Below are 18,888 nucleotides of genomic sequence, written 5' to 3'. Positions count from 1 at the left end.
TGCACACAGGGGTTGGTAACTGGCAATTTGAAGCCTCACAAAACTGAGCCTGATCGTGCTGATTAAGTTGGGTTTCATTTTTCCCCCACCTGTGAGCCAGAGTACTGTAGGCCTCATGGAACTTGAAGCGACAATTTGGGGAGATTAGAGAGCAAGGGGAAAAGAATACATAAAGAGATTTAGCCAGAGGGGCCAGCGGCCTGTGGAGGTGGTGATTATCCAGGTTCAGAAGCTACAGGAGAATAAAGAAGGCTCAAAGTGAAGGACAATGGTAGGGCAGGGGAAGAAATGGAAGTTCTGAAGAAGGTCGAGGAGATATTTTAAAATGTACTGAACTTTTTAGTTGATTAATTGAAGGCAGTTGATTGAAAGCCACAGGCTTTGTTAGGAGCTGTCAGCTTGTTAAGAGCCAAACACCAAAATCTCCGAGAATCTGGGATAAATGCAAATATCCAGAGAGGACCAGGATGGGCAGGCACACTGTTCACTTAGGTCTTTCAAGTACAATGTGCATGCTGCAAGCACCAGAAATTCCTTGCTTATTGGTTTGGAAAGTCATGTTAAGAATCCAGATTTTCTGCATCATTCAGCCATGAACAGGAATTGATTCGGCCAACTACAACATCCCTTCCTGCTTAGAGTAGTCTAAGGAACACAGTCAGATCTGAAGCCTTTGTTCTCTGGAGGGCACAAACCCAAATTTGTGTGGCTGAAAGAGGTTAGTACATCTCAAGAGAGAAGCTGCTCACCTTTAGATTGGTTAGAGACTGGACCCCTTCCCATTCCGAAACTGAAATACAGTCAGAACAACAAGGAACTGGGCAGACTGGAGACATGATACAGGGCAGGAGGTGTATGAGCCCAGCACCAGCTGTGTGAGTGGATGGAGTAGAAGAGGTTTAAACCCAGGGGAATGGGCTAGGAGATTGAAATTGGATTGCAGTCGGGAAGCTGCGGCTTCCTAATAGCTTGTCTTAAACATTGAACTTGATGTGAACCATGCATTTGAACTTTTCCTTTCAGTTCCCTTAACATGGAGCAGCACAGATTCTGGCTCTATGTGTGTATTGGGTTACATGGTCACTGTCATAGTGTGATTTATTGAATACTAGAAAGCCCTTTGCTTGCCTAAAATCCACCATAAAAAAAGAGTATTTCTTTAGGAATTATTGTTTTCTTTCAAGTGTTTTTTGCTAAATGTACAGAAACCTCACCAAGGCCTTAATACTTCAAACCACAGCTTATTTACTTAACACTTGAAAGTTTTGGGTGGTTCTGAGAGAAAAGCTGTTTAAAGCAGAAGAAGGCTCCATAAGGCAGATGTCAGAGGGATGCTGAAAATGAAGTGGGAGGGTCTCAATATAAACCACCCCCGAGACACCGTGGGCACTGTTCAAACAGATGGATCGAGCTGCAATATCAGCCCCAGGCTTTAGACTCCAACCTCGGGGTATCCTAGGGACTGGCAGCCATCTGGCAGCCAATCGAATACCTGAAGCCAGAAAACAAGTCATTGTAGCTACTTTTTCCACAATCCTCACATTCCATCCATGACCACATCCTGTCATTTCTTTCCCCTTTGAATTCTCTCCCAGGTGGCGGGAGTCCTGTCATTCCCTCTCTTCCCTTCACCACCAGCTGAGTTGGCACCTTCCGTCTTCCGTGCTGGATCATAGTAATAGTCCCCAGACTGCTCTCCATTTCCCCTCGTGAACTGTCTCATCTCACCGAAGTGAGAACTCCCCTGGGGCAAGAACTTGGACATTTGCCCTCATGTCTATATTCTCAGCTCTCTCAAACCATGTCAGGCACACAGTGGGTGCTCAATAAATGTTTTGTTGAATGATTCACCACCCTGATTTGTCTCTGACACCACAGCGCCGGTCATGCCTCCTCATTTTCCAAAACCTCCCTTTCATGTGAAGAGTAATATACAAATTTCTGCATAAAATTCAACTTCTTTATAAAATTACCCCAAACAACCTCTTTCTAATTTCATAGTCTATGGCTACCAAAGTCTTGTATCATGTAGCTCGGCCCTCAACCCCTGCAGCTGATATTCTTACCACCTCTGAGCTATGGTAGCATTTGTTCTGTCCAGAATGTCCCCTTGCCTGACTCATCACCTCTCCAGCCATAGACCTCTTCCACACACGTGGACTCTCTGTAATGAGGACAAGTATCCACGCTAGTCTAGTTCACCAGTGTACTACCATGTGTGACAGATATTAGCTCCCTAATAAATAATGTTTGTTGAATGAAAATGTGTGTGTATGAGAGAGAGATTTCTTTGACTTCTAAGTCAAACTGACCCCTTCTACCCCTGACTTCTACCTCATTGTGCTTATACCTATTATGTCAAGATATACTTTGGCTTTAACTTACAGTTCTTTCTGTACACTTCATGAAATACTCCCAGGGAGAAGATAAGTTCTTTGAGGACAAACACTACTCAAAACATATATACCTTTTTATCTGCAGGGTTCCTAACACATGCCTTATTAGGCACTCAATAAATATTTGCTTGAAATTTCAAGTCTCTTACCTTAAATTGCAACGAGCTCCAGCCGTTCGTTGTCTTCTTCTGAGTTATTAATGAATGCATGTAATTAAAGCTGGGCCTAGGCCTATGTGGTTCTCACTGAGTATATGCGTATAAAACTTCTCAGACAAAATGGACTTGGGAAAAAATGTAGAGGAATGATTTAGTTAAATGAGCTTTACAGTCTCATCTAGGTCTAAAGCTCATGGATCTGCATTTATAGGTGAAGTTAGTCTTCTCTCCACATTCCTTCTGGCACTGTGCTGTGTCTTCCCTGGTCAAGTGTGTGCATACACACACCCTCCACTCCGAAGGGTTGGATGACACCGAGGAGCCATGTCCACCTCGCACGTGTCATCTCTTAAGAAGCCAGTCAAGTGTCTTAAGGTTTAATCTGTTTCCTTTTCCTTTGGTTAAGTCACTTGTTTTAAAGAGTTTCTTTTAAATGCAATTATAATTTTTTTTGAAAAGATGGAACCCTCTTTATTTCATTAACTAGGAGAATTCTCATGATTCCAGAACAAATGGGTACAGTGTTTTTGTTTATTGGTTGTTTGTTTTCACTTTTTTTTAATGTTTTATTTTTGGAGAGAGGGGAGGAAGGAAAACAGAGGGAGAAAAACATCGATGTGTGAGAGAAATATTGACTGGTTGCCTCTTGTACGCCCCCAGTGGGGGACCTGCCCGCAACCCAGGCATGTGCCCCGACCAAGAATCAAACCAGCAACCCTTCTATTCACAGGCCGCCGCTCAACCAACTAAGCCACACCAGCCAGGCTGTTTTCATTTATTTTAAGAGCATTTGCCTGAGCTGTAGTCAGTGTTTAGTAAAAGGAGAAGATACTGGAATTTTGAGGCTTTATTTATTTTTATTTTTCAGTTACAATTTACTTTCAATATAGTGGTTGGATAGTCATACAAATAGATACAGCTTTAAGGGACAGATATATGGCAAATAATTTCTCTCTATATCTCTAGCACTACACAATGCCTACCACACATCCAGCACCCAATAAATGCGTGTTGGATGAATGAATGAATGAATGAATGAAGTAATAGTCTACATGTGGTCATGAAAGGACTACCCTAAACTTAAGTTCCACCCTTGATCAAGGGAGCATCGTCTTCTCAGTCCTTAAAAAAGCACATTTATCCTGTGGGGCCAAAAGGTGAGTCTAAAGTGATCTCTTCCTAAAAAGATCTCAGAAGTAGAAAGCAGAACCACTGCCTTCCATGGATTTTATTTTGTTAAAAAAAGATGAAATTTAGTTTATAAGTTACTTCCAGTAAGTCGATCCTTTTTCTCCCCCTCAACTTATAATCATGAAGGGAAGTATAATAACATTTTACTGGGAAGAGATTTAGTAATTCTGACAGTACTTCATTAATCACTTAATCAGTGTTCAAGCAGCACTGATGTCTTTGACATATGTAATCAATCTTGATTCCTCCCATATTTGACTTTCATCCTTCTTGAAGTCTGGCTACAGACACTAAGGATGGTGGTTTATTTTCACATTATTTTTTGTTACAGACAACCCATACATGCATATAATAATAATCAGAGTATTAATACCTATATTGGGTCTCTTCATAGTCCATTTGAAAACTATTGTTTTCTCTTCAGTGAATTTATGGAGAGTAATGCTGCTAGGACTGGATTCTATTATAGCTTAATGGGAAATGGGCTTGGGTCATTTTTAGCTTGGCATGACATAGTATTCTTTTGGAAATGACAGGTTTATTGTTATTGTTAAGCCAGAGTTACTTGTTTTGACACATTCTGAAGAACTTTTCCAAAGTTACATTCTACAGGCAGCTGGGCATGGAAAGGTAAGAGCAGCCCAGAACTGAGCGGCATGGGATTAGGTTTATCAATATCTTCTGCTTCGGAAAGATAGCTTTCCAATCACTGGAGTGACTACAGAAGTTCTGATTCGATCCCTCCTTTTCTCTTAACACTTCATAAGCTGGATGTTTAAAAACATTATTCACCCCCAATCTTAGTGATATCTAATTTCCATGTCCACTTACTCACAGACCACACCCATCCATACACTACTTGTTGACATCATGTTCTCTCTTTCCTACGGAAGAGCAGCAATATGCAATTTATCAACAGGTAATATAAAAGATGAACAGACAAAAAATCTTAATTCAGAGTTGCACATATATTTGAACAGACAAGGCAAGAATTTTGTTATCTGGTTGTTTGAAGAATATTGTCTTCTCCCTGAGAGGTGATGTCATGGTATTTAATGACTGTTTAAAACTAGTAAGTCCGCACCCACTTTATGTGGCAGAAGCTAAAGTAGAAATGAGCTTTCGTTGTAACGATGGAAGAAGAGAGTTCTTTGCGGGATGCTCAGATTAGCACTCTAGAGTGATCAACCAAATCTGTAGCTGGATCTACAGACCAAGAATCAGGAAGCCAGAGGGGTAAGAGTAACAACAACAACAACTGGCGTTTACTGAGGTCTTCCCATGCCAAGGTAGTGTGTGGTGTGCTTTGCATGGATTATTGAATGGAATACTCTTTTTCTTTCCTTTAAATAAAACATATTGGGTGTGACATCGTTAATTAAATTATATAGGTTTCAAGTGTAGGATTCTACGACACATCATCTGTATATTGTATTGTGTGCCCACCATCCAAAGTCAAGTCTCCTTCCATCACCATGTATTTGACACATTTTACCTTTATTATCTCCCAACCCCCTTCCCTCTGGTAACCACCATGCCATTGTCTGTGTCTATGAGCTTTTGTTCGTTTTTCTTGTTTGCTCACCTGTTGCTTTCAGTTTTATATCCCACATGTGAGTGATATCATAGGGTTCTTGACATTTTGCATCTGACTTATTTCGCTTAGTACAATATTCTCAAGATTCATCCAATGTTGCAAGTGGCAGTATTTCATCTTATGGCCAAATAGTGTTCCATTGTGTATATGTACCACATCTTCTTTATCTCATCATCTATCAAAAGACACATTGGTATTTCCATGACTCGGCCTCCACAAGTAATACAATAATAAACATAGTGGTGCATATATCTTTGTGAATAAATGTTTTCAAAATTTCTGGATAGATGCCCAGAAGAGGGACTTCTGGGTCATATGGTAGCTTTATTCTTAATTTTTTTTGAGAAACCTCCATAGTGTTTTCCATAGTGGCTTTAGCAGTTTACATTTCCACCAGCAGAGAATGAGGCTTCCTTTTTCTCCACAACCTGTCCTACACTCGTTATTACCCATCTTGTTGATAATAGCCTCTAACAGGTGTGAGGTGGTATCTCATTGTAGTTTTGACTTGCATTTCCTTAATAGTAGTGAAGTTGACCATCTTTTCATATGTCTCTTGGCCATTTGTATGTCTTCTTGGGAGAAGTGTCTGTTTAGGTCCTCTCTCCATTTTTTAATTAGATTGTTTGTTTAGTGTTGTTGTATGATGAGTTCTTTATATATTTTGGATATTAACTCCTTGTCAGACCTGTTGTTTGCAAATATCTTCTTGCATTTGGTTGATTGCTTTTTTGTTTTGTTGGCAGTTTCTTTTGCTGTGCAGAAGCTTTTCATTTTGATATAGTCCCATTCATTTATTTTTGCCTTTAATTCCCCTGCCTTTGGGGTTAAATTCATAAAATCCTCTCAAAGACCAAGTCCATAAGTTTAGTACCTATGTTTTCTTCTATGTAATTTATTGTTTCAGGTCTTATACTTAGGTCTTTGATCTAGTGTGAGTTAATTTTTTTATATGAGGACAAATAATAGTCTATTTTTATTCTTTTGCATGTAGCTTTTAATGGAATACTCTTAACACCTTATGAGACCAGTATCATACATATTTCCAGTTCGAAGAGGAAAGGTGAGGCTCACAGAGATCAAGAAATTTGCCCAGCCCTGGCTGGTGTAGCTCAGTGGATTGAGCATGAGCTGCAAACCAAAAGGTTGCCGGTTCGATTCCCAGTTGGGGCACATGCCTGGGTTGCAGGCCTGGTTCCCAGTGGGGGCTACATGAGAGGCAACCACACATTGATGTTTCTCTCCCTCTCTCCCTCCCTTCCCCTCTCTCTAAAAATAAATAAATAAATAAATAATCTTAAAAAAAGAAGGAGAGATTTTTCCAAAGTTACAAAACTAGTCTGTAGCAGGTCTGCCTGTTTCCAGAGTTCTTAACCACTAGTGAGGTGGTCTAGCCACCTGCCTTAGGTATATACCATACACTGAAGCCCAGAAGGCTGGATCCAACCAGTTCGTTGCAGGACAATTATAACAAAATAATTATTCTTTAGTAAAAAATTAATAGAACTCTGAGCTAGCCAGAAAGTAATGAGTAGATTACAACAGAAATTAAGGTAAACCTTCTAGCCAGGCATGAAAAGGTGAAAAAGAGATTTGCAGAGAAGGTTAATTATCAGAATCCATATCACTTTGGGGAGAGGTAGATTTGGTCTTAAAGGAGTATTACTAATAACGATACAGACACGGGTTTCATTAGGAAAACAAAGTTCCTGATCTAAATGAAATCTCCCTAAAACCATTCACTCTCTCCCTGCACTGCACTACACACTCTCTTCTCTTTTGCTCTGATGTCTGATGACCAAGCAATTTTTTAGCAACTAATTCAACCCCTCAAGTATATGTTTGTAAATAAAGTTATCAATTATTAAATGAAGTATAACTTTCACTTATACATTGACAATCTTTTTTTTAACAATGTATTAAGTGATTTTGGTTATTATAAATCAGTTTCTCTTGGCCTCAGTAACTTTGGAAAAGCCAAAAGAACTTGTACCAAAAAAACCCATTATTCCCATGCACTGATATGCAAGGAGGCTCATTCAGCACTGTTCCAAATCTCTAGATGGCCTTTGCCTGTCCTTTCTATCCCCCTGCTACATGACACAACTTTTCCTAAACTGCAGCTATTTTAAGGGAACCTGATAATGTTCCTTCAGAAATTTGAAGATCAGACAGGAAGTAAAATATGAGAGGAGAATCTAGCTAATGGGAGAACAAATGAGGTCTTGGACCTGACCAGACATTCTTGGCTGAGTACCAGGGCCTAGGCAGCAGCTGCCAGCGTATTTAATCAAAGAGCTCAGGACAGTCCATGCTTCAAGAGGACATACTCACAATTGTTGTATAGTAGGTGTCTTCCAGGCCAGTACCTTGAGGTGGAATCGGGTAGCAGGCACGTAATTAACACATATTCCCTGGCTGTGCCTTGCCAGCTTTTCCAGAGGAAATTCGCCCAAATCTCTTTTCTGCTCCAGGAAGTTGGAAGCTCAAGGCTATATCATGAAATGCTTGCTTTTTCCACTTGTCCACATGGCCTGTGTGTTTTTGCTGCTATCATAGCACTCTTGCCCCGCTCGAGTATCTAAGTGTGGGGCCTCAGCTAGTGTCCTGGGCATCTATCTGCTCCTGCTGGCCCCACCCAACAAGGCTGCTCCTGCAAATAGGGCACTCCCATGTCAAAGGTCCCCACTTTTCAACTGCTGATGGGTCTAACACAGAAAGCAAATGTGGACAAGTATTTTTTTCTCATCTGTATGACATCTTGTATCAAGACACAAAGTGTACTTCACGTCTATCCTTTGGGTTTTCTACAGGAATTTAATGGTAGAAATTTCTGTTTTGGTGGCTCTTGATCCAGCTTCCATATTCCTAATATTCAGGCACTTATCTGGAGAAAACCAAATGTCGTCATACCTCTGGGTACCCAGCATCTTTCTTCTCTAGCCCAGAGTGTTATTCCCAATGCCTGCTTTCCATCCAGTTGTGGGGAGCTCCTTCTCCATCAGTAAAATTCCTGAGTGGATTGACAGGTAGCCTTCCCTACTGTAGGGCCATGGTGGTCTTAGATCAGAGGTCTCCCATTAGCTCCAATGAGCCCATTTTTGCTTCCCAAGAAACTTCTCTGTTTTGAGCAAATAAACATTCCTGGTAGACCCTGCCCATCAACTCCAGATCTGTTCAAAATGGCTACCAGTAGTGACATACCACAACTTAACACGTGCACACTGGGATGCTCATGACACTAGATAATTACATATGAAAATCCTGTGCCATATCTTTTATTTTGCTGTTTCAGATAAAGGAATATTCATGATCCAAAGTGAGAGCGTCAAGAAATGCATTCAAGCAGGCAAATCTGTACTGACCCTGGAGAACTGCAAACCACCCAACAAGTACATGATGTGGAAATGGGTTTCAAACCATCGCCTCCTTAACATTGGAGGCAGCGGTTGCCTGGGGCTGAACTTATCTGATCCAGAGCAGCCATTAAGCATATATGAGTGTGATTCCACCCACGTTTCCTTGAGGTGGCGCTGTAACAGGAAGATGATCACCGGTCCTCTGCAGTACATGGTGCAGGTGAAGAACAATGTGCTGGTGGCTTCCTGGAAATATCTTCATAAGTGGATTTCCTACATGTCAGGTGGTGGAGGCATTTGTGAATATCTGCACAAAGGTAAAAAAAAAAATTAACCAAAGTACTCATGAAATGATATATTTAGAAAGTTTACCATAAGTAAAGATTTGTAAAATATATTATATAAAAGAGGTACACAGCACCTGGACCCTCAAGGTACTTCTGCTAAATATATTTTAGTTGCTTAATCACTTATTGCAAAAGAATGACTAGAGTCTTGGACTGGACTTGCTGAATTCTCCTAAAGAAGCAGATGTTCTCAGGTATCAGAGGAGAAAACACTTGACTTTGGGAATCAATGGAAAGAGGAGAAAGTATAGGAGGAGAAGAGAAAATGAGTAAGTGAAGGCAGAAAGAAAAGATCTTTGAAGTTAAGGACTTGGCAAGATGAATTTGAGAGCCTCTCCAGCCACCATTTCTCTGGTTGCAGACACTCCGTCTCCGGGAGGGAGTGTGTCTTCAGGGCACCTCAGTGCCTCCAAAGCCCTGCTGGCGTCCGCCTGCAGGTCACGTTACAAGATAGACTGTTGTCAGGGGTTATTTGGTGTGCGCCAGGGAATAGAAAAGCATGTTTGTTTGTTTGTTTTTGTAGGGGGAGGCTTTTATTTTTCACAGTTCTGTAATATTTGACATTTGTAAACAGTAAAAAAAAGAAAAGAAAAGATAGTAGCATAGTTAAGTTGTGACACCCCAGACCTGTTTCTCAGGTTTTGTTTGGTGGTACTCTTCATTCTTTCATCCGTCTCTTCATCACCTAGTACACGTTTGTTGAGCACTGATTGTTTCTCAGGCAGAGGGCCAGGCATATGCTTTACAACGGCCAGCAAGACAGATGTGGTCTCTGCCCTCATGGTGCACAGTAGAGTTAGAGCATATCTTTCTGAGAACTCTATCCCAGTCCTAGGAGGCAGAGCAAGGAGCTCCTCAGATCCAAGGCAGGACTTTGTCCTGTACCTACAAGAAATGAATAAAGAGAAGGAGCTGAAGCAGGATATTTTTAGGACTCACTACAATGAAGCAAGTGCTACAAACCAGCTCTCCAAATAATCTATAGTTCCGAGGAGAACATGACAGTCTGCTTTATATTGACATTTTAGCTACATACCCACACTCATAATGCATGCAGGGGAAGGGCGAGTAGAAGGCAGGGACTGAAACAAGAGGATGTATCCTGAAATACCAACGGTTCTTAAACAACCTTAACCTCTAGGGCCGGTGATGCCAGGTGAGTTCAGTCCAGTCCCTGCTGATTGTGGGAAAGGGGTGCGTATCTCCACAGCCAGCCCTTTCCCTCTAAGACCTATTGATTAAGGGTGGCCCTGATCTCCGTCACTACAGAAAGCCCCAGTTGAGTCATGGAAAGTTGTTTCCCACTTAAGGCCAAGGATAACGGAGAAAGCAGCCAGCAGGTCACCTCGGCACGGTCACGTCTCTCTAAAACAACTGTAGAGGCCTCCCAGCTCTTCCTCACTCTTTGCCCCCTCCCTGTGTGGGTTCTGTTTGCCACACTGCCCCCCTATGAGTCTTTAAAAATGGAAATCTGACCATGTGAATTTCTCACCCAAAATCCACTAGTGACTTCCCACAACGCTCAGAAGAAAGACCGCAGTCCATAATGTGGCAAGCAGGCCTCTGTGAGCTGACACTGAACTTCCCTGACTCCTCCTCCCATTGTTGCCCCCATGCCCTTCCTCATTCGTCCCACACACAACTTGTTGCAAGTTCTTCGTATTTACTCTTCTTTCTTCCAGACGACCTTTTTCCAAATACTTGCACCCTCACTTCACCCAGTTCTTATTCAGAGCAGCCTTCTCTAACCACCTGATCCAAAATAGTACCCCTCACACACACACACACACACACACACACACACACAGAGTCATTCTGTCTTCCTACTCTGTTTTGTTTTACATCACAGTACTCATCACTTCCTGAAATTATATGTTTACTTATGGATTTGTTTTATTTTCGTCTCTCGTCGCTAGAATAGAAGCTCCTTTGGAAAGGGAACTTTTGCCAGTTTGCCCATTGTTATACCCTCAGTGCTGCGCACATTAAATGCTCAATAAGTATTTGTGGGATGAATAAATTAATAAAGCCTATGAAGCTCTTGAGGTTCAGGTGCTGATCACTGGTATAGGTGGTGTTTTCAAGTAAATCCTCCGTTACATTTTCCTTCTCATCCTTTCACACCTGTGGATGCTACTGCACCAGTGCACTGTAGTTAATAAACAAACAGAGAAGTATGTGAACACGCCATCTGTGAGCACGTCCTCTGAACCCAGCACACAGCTTCGCACACTAACATTCTCTAAGCAGTGAGGTCCTGAGGGGGACCTCAGTGGTACAGCAAGAGCTTCACCCATTATAGGTTTTCAGTCATTGAAATCAAGCTGGCATAATGTTTATTTGACTTTGCCCTTTTCTTCTCCTAGATCTGTATACACTGAAAGGGAACGCCCACGGGACGCCATGCATGTTCCCCTTCCAGTATAACCACCAGTGGCATCACGAATGTACCCGGGAAGGGCGGGAAGACAATTTACTGTGGTGCGCCACCACAAGCCGATATGAAAGAGACGAGAAGTGGGGATTTTGCCCCGATCCCAGTAAGAGTGAAATCTTCTCTTCCCCTGTGTCATGAATGAATCAAGGATGATTGAAAGGTTATCTGTATCTAAAGAAAAGCACTTTTCTGGTATAGTGAAGTCTGAATAAGCAGTCTGATTCCATTTACCCAAATTTGATTTTGTGTTTGTTTTTGCCTTGAATGGACAATCCTGATGTATATTCCATTTTCCTTATATTCAAAAAATGTTAATTAGCCATTCTTCATCTGGCTTAGTATATAACGATGCTTTATATGGAATCAAATTTTAATACTCTGTGATCTCATTAACCCCAGCTTCCACCAAAATACTTAAAAACAGAACCGCATGCATATGAAGCTCAGTTATCCTTTCAATCCACTTTCTCTTGCGAGCTTCCTTAATTTGTCCAAGTCCAGACTGCTTGCTTCTCATGCCATTGTCAAGTCCAAGTATCAGTAGCCGCCTGACGATTTTTCTAAAATGGCAGTTGCCCTCATTACTTCTTAACGAGTTCTCATCTCAATTCCCTTTTCTTATTACTCAGTTTCTAGGTATAACCTCAAAATCTTTTCCTCTTCTTAACTTGACTTTCAAGTTAATGACAGCTGCATATTCTAACTTTTTTTCTTCTTTAAGTATATTTTATTGATTATGCTATTACAATTGTCCCAGTATTTTCCTCCCCTTTATCCTCCTCCTCCCTGCACCCTCTCACCCTCCAGCATCGCCCCCACCCCACCCCCACCCCCGCTTATTTCATGTCTATGGGTTGTACATGTAAGTTCTTTGGCTTGTCCATTTCCTATACTATTCTTAACCTCTCCCTATCTATTTTCTACCTACCTTTTATGCTTCTTATTCCCTGTATCTTTTTTCCCCATTCTCCCCCCTCCTCACTGATAACCCTCCATGTGATCTCCATTTCTGTCATTCTGTTCCTGTTCTACTTGTTTGCTTAGTTTTGTTTTTGTTTTTTGTAGGCTCAGTTGTTAATAGTTGTGAGTTTGTTGTCATTTTACTGTTCAAAGTTTTGGATCTTCTTTTTCTTAGATAAGTCCTTTAACATTTCGTATAATAAGGTTGTAACAATGAACTCCTTTAGCTTGACCTTATCTGGAAAGCACTTTATCTGCCCTTCCATTCTAAATGATAGCTTTGCTGGATGGAGTAATCTTGAGTGTAGGTCATTGCCTTTCATGACTTCAAATACTTCTTTCTAGCCCCTTCTTGCCTGTAAGGTTTCTTTTGAGAAATCATCTGACAGTCTTAAGGGCACTCCTTTGTAGGTAACTGTCTCCTTTCCTCTTGCTGCTTTTAAGATTCTCTCCTTGCCTTTAATCTTGGCTAACTTAGTGATGATGTGTCTTGGTGTGTTTCTTCTTGGATCGAACTTCTGTGGGACTCTATGAACATCCTGGACTTGCATGTCTAGTTCCTTCTCCAGATTGGGGAATTTTTCTTTCTTTATTTGTTCAAATAAGTTTTCAATTTCTTGCTCTTTCTCTTCTCCTTCTGGCACCTGTATGATTTGAATGTCGGAGCATTTAAAGTTGTCCCAGAGGTTCCTCATCCTCTTCTCATGTTTTTGAATTCCTGTTTCTTCGTTCTGTTCTGGTTGGATGATTATTTCTTCCTTTTGTTCCAGATCATTGATTTGAGTCCTGGTTTCCATCCCCTCACTCTTGGTCCCCTGCATATTTTTCTTTATTTCACTGTGTATAGCCTTCACTTCTTCCTTCATTTTGTGACCAAACTCAGTCATTTCTGTGAGCATCCTGATTACCAGTGTTTTGAATTCTGCATCTGATAGGTTGTATATCTCCTCATCACTTAGTTCTTTTTCTGGAGTTTTAATCTGTTCCTTCATTTGGACCACATTTCTTTGTCTCAGTGCACCTGTCACATTGTAAGGGGTGGAGCCTTAGGTGTTCGTCAGAGTGTGGTAACCCACTTTGCTGCGTTGTGTCACTGTATGTGGAGGAGGGGTCCGAGAGGGAATAATGCCACTTGCTCACTTGCCTGCCTCTCGCCCCACTTTCTGTCACTTTCCTCATTTCCCACAAGTGGATTGTGCCCTTTTGGGTGCTGATCCCCAGGTGGGTGTGTTTGCGTACGTTTTAGGATCCCGTGGTCCTCTCCAATGGACTCTCCTGTGAGACTGAGAGGTTTCTCCCACTGCCGCAACCCCCGCAGGTCTCTACAGCCAGAGTTTCTGAGGCTTTATTGCCCTGTGCTGGAGCCCTGGGTTGCACACTTTGTCTCGCCCCCCGTTGTTCTCCTGGCTTACCTGCTCATGAATGTGGGAAATCCTGTCCGCCAGCCACCCCCTTGCAGAGCATCCTCTCTGCCCTGGCTTCCAGTCTCCGCCCTTCTACCAGTCAGGATGAAGATTTTTTCTTTAACTCTTTGGTTGTTGACTTCCATGCAGTTTGATTTTCTGGCAGTTCTGTTGTTCTTTGTTTTCAGATCAGTTATTCTTCTTTTGGTTGTGGGAGGAAGCAAAGTGTTTCTACCTACGCCTCCATCTTGGCCAGGCAACCCTAACTTTTTTCAGTTAGTACTTTACTACTTTATTTTATTTATATAAAATGTTTACACTGGTTCCTAAGTATTTGGGGGAATATTTATATATACTTTTTTTTTGTCTGTATTCAGTTTTCTTCATCTTGGTTCCTGTAAGTCAGAGAGTACAGCTTTTACAATCTCCTCATCTTTTATTCCTACCTTCCCTCCATGTACATAATAAAATACAGCAAATAAATTTGAAGCAAAAGCAAATTGAAAATATTAACTCCAAAGAACTTGACTGATAAGTTATCTATAGAGTTGTTTTCTAATCTAAGAGCCCAGTATAGTTTAGTAAACAAGAAAGTGTATAGGCTTTGAAATCAGACAGACTAATATTGGAGTTTTTCCTTCCAATGATGAGATCTTTAGTCTCAGTTTCCTGCCATAAAATGGAGATTATAACAGTACTATTAGGTTTATTGAGAGGAACCAATTACACAATGCCTCTAAGGGACTTATCATAGTACCTGACAAATGATAAGTACACATCATCATCATCATCATCATCAAACCTAACTTATTTTTTCAGCATACACTTCTAAATCAATGATCCTTCCTCTTTATTGTCTGTTAACAGCACCAAGCTAAGTAGGCATAGTGGTGAATACCAAGAGTGTTAGGACTTGAGACCCTTCCTTCAAAGAACTTGGCAGCTAGTTGGAATATGGGACAGACAGATTTGCTCTGTGCCAGAAAATATAGACAGCATTTGATAGGATGCTCTAGAATCCCCTGCCCTCCCCACCCATAGATGCAGTGGGTCCAGTGTGGGGGACCATGCATCTGCATTTTTGACAATTGCCCAAGGTAATCCAGCTGCAGTTAATTCTTCATCAGACAATTCATAATATAGAGGTAATTCTGTGCAAAATACGTCAATATACAGGGCTGGTATTAAGACATTAAACAACAATATGGCATGGACTATTATGTCTCCAGTCCAAGTGGAGACCTTAATGTCGGAGTTAGGTGTCTAAGACTTCTACTGCTGGTATTAAACCCTTACTGCTGGAATGGGAAGAGGTGTAGGGGAAAGAGAGAAAAGAGGCTAGGGCAACAAAGGGCACTCAGGGAGCTCAGGACAGCAGCTCACCAGCCAGCATGAAGTATTTCTTTATTGAAAATACTGTCAGGTCATCAGCCTCCTCTGTCTGAATCTGAATGCATGTATGTTGGTATATGTGCATGTAATCCCTACACTCCTTGGATTCTTGAATTAGATGTCATTATTTGCATCGTCTTGTCTTTCCATTTCTGTCTCTAATAAATGTTCTTATTAAAAATAAATAAATCAATACCAAAAAGATTAACATATATTTCCCATGACCCTAATACTAGGGACATTGTTTTAAACTACAATATTCTCCTTGAGGTTCTGCCAAGAGCACCGTCAGCATCCATTGTCAATTTTAGCCAGTTGTGGTCTCCCAGGTGGAAGCCTGGGTTCACTGGTGCTCTGGCCTCTCACTCTCAAGAGTATCTATTTGTTCAGCTTCCTACAGCTCAAAGGCGTCCTCTGCTTCACACCCCGCCAGACTCCAGCTCTCCTGGCCTTCACCCCACCAGCAGAGAGCATGTTGATTTGTGTAGTGCTAATTACAGTACCAGTTATCTCCCTTTCTTGTTTTTCTTTTCTTTTCTTTTTCTTTTTCTTTTTTTTTTTTTTTGTTCCTGTGTAGAGTTTGGCTTTTTACACAGTATTTCTGGCCAACATAACTCAAAATGATGTGTCAGAGACTGAAATTTGAGTGAGCTGATAGCTCTTTCCATGAAGTCAATAGTGGATAAGACAGACAGGAGTAAGTGGAATAAAATAAAGATTTATATTTCTGCATCTCATCTTCCTTACACGGGATATTTTGTTAGTATCTTGACGTAAAATGATGCTGCCTTTTTAAGACAGTTGATTGTAAGTGAGCAAAATTTCAATTTAGCATTAACAAACACATACACAAACGCGCTAGCAGTGAAGGATGAGATAAAACATCTGTCACTATAGATCCTCAGGAACAAGGGTGGTTTATGAGGATCTCTCTGGGTTTGTTTCCAGGCAATTCTGGGCCATGCTAGGTCCCTTCTGGCTGCATGTCACACATAGCGGGAGAGTCATGCATAGTTAGTGTGAGATATTTTTAGGATAGCAACCTTTGGAATTATCTGATTGATGTTCGTACACTTGGCTCTGTACAGCGGAGTCCAGTGTAGCAAGGGCAGCTTTCCACCTGAGGCCAGCAAGATAAAGCCTGTGTAATTGCTCATGGTCAGGCTTAAAAAATTACATAGAGGTTTATAACCAGGAGTTGAACTCCCCACTGGTAAGGATAGACTTAGAGGACAAAGGAGAGAGTGGGGTGTTAATTAAGACCCCAGGTTTCTGATATGCATAACTGGTCATTGCAGAGACAGATTTGGAAGAGAAAGCCAAGCATTCAGGTTGAGACATACCACATGTGTAAATCATCCGCATCCAGCCCTCCAGTAGGATTCATGGAGTTACTGAAACACAGCCCTCCAGAGAAACAGAGGGAAGACTGGCGTCTGCCTGCGCAGAAGTACAAATTCTTATATTTTAGTTAAAACCAAATTTCAATGACAAAATGAACTTGTTAGAATATGGGCACCTGTTGAAAACATTTGATTGGAAGTTTTCTTTCAATTAACCTGAAGAATTGGCACAGACAATCCAAAACCAAGGGAAACTGAAGAAAACTGGGCTTTGTAATTTGCAGTACAGATAGAATCACCAGCAAGCCTCTCACTTAACTTTTTAAGGTATAGAATTCAACCAAGCTACTGGAAAAGGTTGTGTCTGCGTAGCTCCCTCCATGTCCTTTGAAAGGACAGGACCAACTCTGGGCAAAAATAGGAACAACATCTTTTGAAGTGTCTTCCAGCCAGACCTTTTCTTATCATTACAGGGCTGTGTCCTAGAGGCTTGTAATTAGGACTCATGGTCAAATCCTTCCCCAGGACAGGACATGACAGGCAGGCATTCCTGCCTCCATCCTAGTCCCAGATCACCCCTGCTGACCTCCCCTCCCTAAACTTCCCTTCTCACACCTTACTGGCCTTCTTTTTTAAAAAATTTTTATTGTTATTCAATTACAGTTATATGCCTTTTCCCCCCCGTCCCTCCACCCCACCCCAGCCAAACCCACCTCCCTCCCCTGCCTCCACCCTCCCCCTTGATTTTGTCCCTGTGTCCTTTATAATAGTTCCTGTAATCCCCTCTCCCCACTGTCCCCTCCCCACTCCCCCCCAGATTATTGCTAGATTGTTCTTGCTGCTCAGACCTCTCCTCCTGGGAAGGGCTTTGACTTTTTTCTTTTAAGCTCATGTTTCCCAGGGTTTGCTTCATGGACCATCTGCCTGAAAATCAGGCGCGTGTTTAATGCAGGTTCCTGAATCCCACTCCAGTCCTCCTGATTCAGAATCTCTGAGACTCAAAATATGGAATCTGCACTTTTTTTTGCAGGCTGGCTAAATGATTCTTATGCACACTTTAATTGTAAACATCCCCTGCTCCTCCCTCATGACTCAGCGGTCACACGGGATGAACTCCTGTCTGATAATACTGAGTGTGTTGTCCATCTTCGGGAGGGCCTAGCATTTTAACTGGAGATAGTCTCTAAGGATTCAAGTTCGGTCAGGAAATTTCAGCCACCAGGGCAAAGTATGAAATGTGGGTTCATGTTTGAAATGATGCCTGAAATTTTCCTTCCTTGCTCTTCCTTTTCATCAGTTTTATTGGTGAGAGCCTTGTTTTCTACCCTTTAACAATTTCATATCCTTCCATAAATACATGTATCAGTCAGGAAACTCCACAGACAACCTTGGATTTCTATGTGGCTTAATATTGTCTGGTTAACTAACTCAGCTTATACGCTGCAAACAGACATGAAAACAAACATTCCACCTTCGCAAAGCCATTGAACTATTATGGGAAAAGAAAACAAAGAATTTATTGTCAAATAAGTTTGAAGTACACTAAATTAAAATTAAGCTGTTTCTTTACCACAGAACTCAGAGCTTTTAAGACGCTAAAGCACGTTATGAATTTCTCAGAGGAGGCTACACAGGCATTGTGTCCCGGATTTTGCTGGGGAGCCCTAGAAGTTACTATTCTGTGGGTCACTGGGGAAAGGCTGCTCTAGATTTTAGCAGATCACCGTCCGTCACTTGCACTCATGCTGTAGCGTGGGTCACAGTGAAATTCTCTGGCTGAGTTTGGTTTCAGGTAATTATTGTAACTGCTTCATTCACCTTGGGTTTTGACTTAAACTTTTAACACAAGCATTCAGATTAGGTCTTCATTTTCAATGAACTTCAGATTTTGGATCCATATTTCATTCTTTATTAAATTTACTTTTAAGCATACTCTGCAATCATTGGTCAATGTTTTACAACAGATTTTTCTTCTCTTCCTTTTGGCTGAAACAACTTTTTAAAACTGTCGGTTTTCCTGTTCTCAATTTTTATTGAAAACTGTGTTCACCGTAGACTCATATCTTAACTCTATCCTTTTTATTTCTCCCTAACATTTTGGTATTTGGGGGGTGGGTGCTTAGAAACAACCATTGCATCTACCTCAGATAAACCTTTAAATTCATACAGCTTTTGGTATAAAGTTCTAAATGACTGCTTTTTAAAGAACTCAGATGTCATTTTCACAAGTACTTCACTTCTATTCCCTTCTCTTAAAAATGGTTTCTATTATTTTCCCAGAAAGGACTTGAACTTCTTTATCAAT

General features: G+C 41.3%; 1 protein-coding gene across 1 annotated transcript in view; it reads left to right on the top strand.

Annotated features, from left to right (window-relative positions):
- Positions 1-18,888, top strand: part of PLA2R1 (phospholipase A2 receptor 1) — a 104,188-nt gene that overhangs the window by 9,758 nt on the left and 75,542 nt on the right. Inside the window, 2 exon segments of the mRNA XM_024579825.4 lie at positions 8,638-9,018; positions 11,415-11,588. Coding sequence (XP_024435593.4) covers positions 8,638-9,018; positions 11,415-11,588 — 555 coding nt within the window.

This window comes from Desmodus rotundus, chromosome 2 (genome assembly GCF_022682495.2).
Source record: "Desmodus rotundus isolate HL8 chromosome 2, HLdesRot8A.1, whole genome shotgun sequence".
In the NCBI taxonomy this organism is placed as follows: Eukaryota; Metazoa; Chordata; class Mammalia; order Chiroptera; family Phyllostomidae; genus Desmodus; species Desmodus rotundus.
This window is presented reverse-complemented; position numbering and strand designations above follow the sequence as displayed.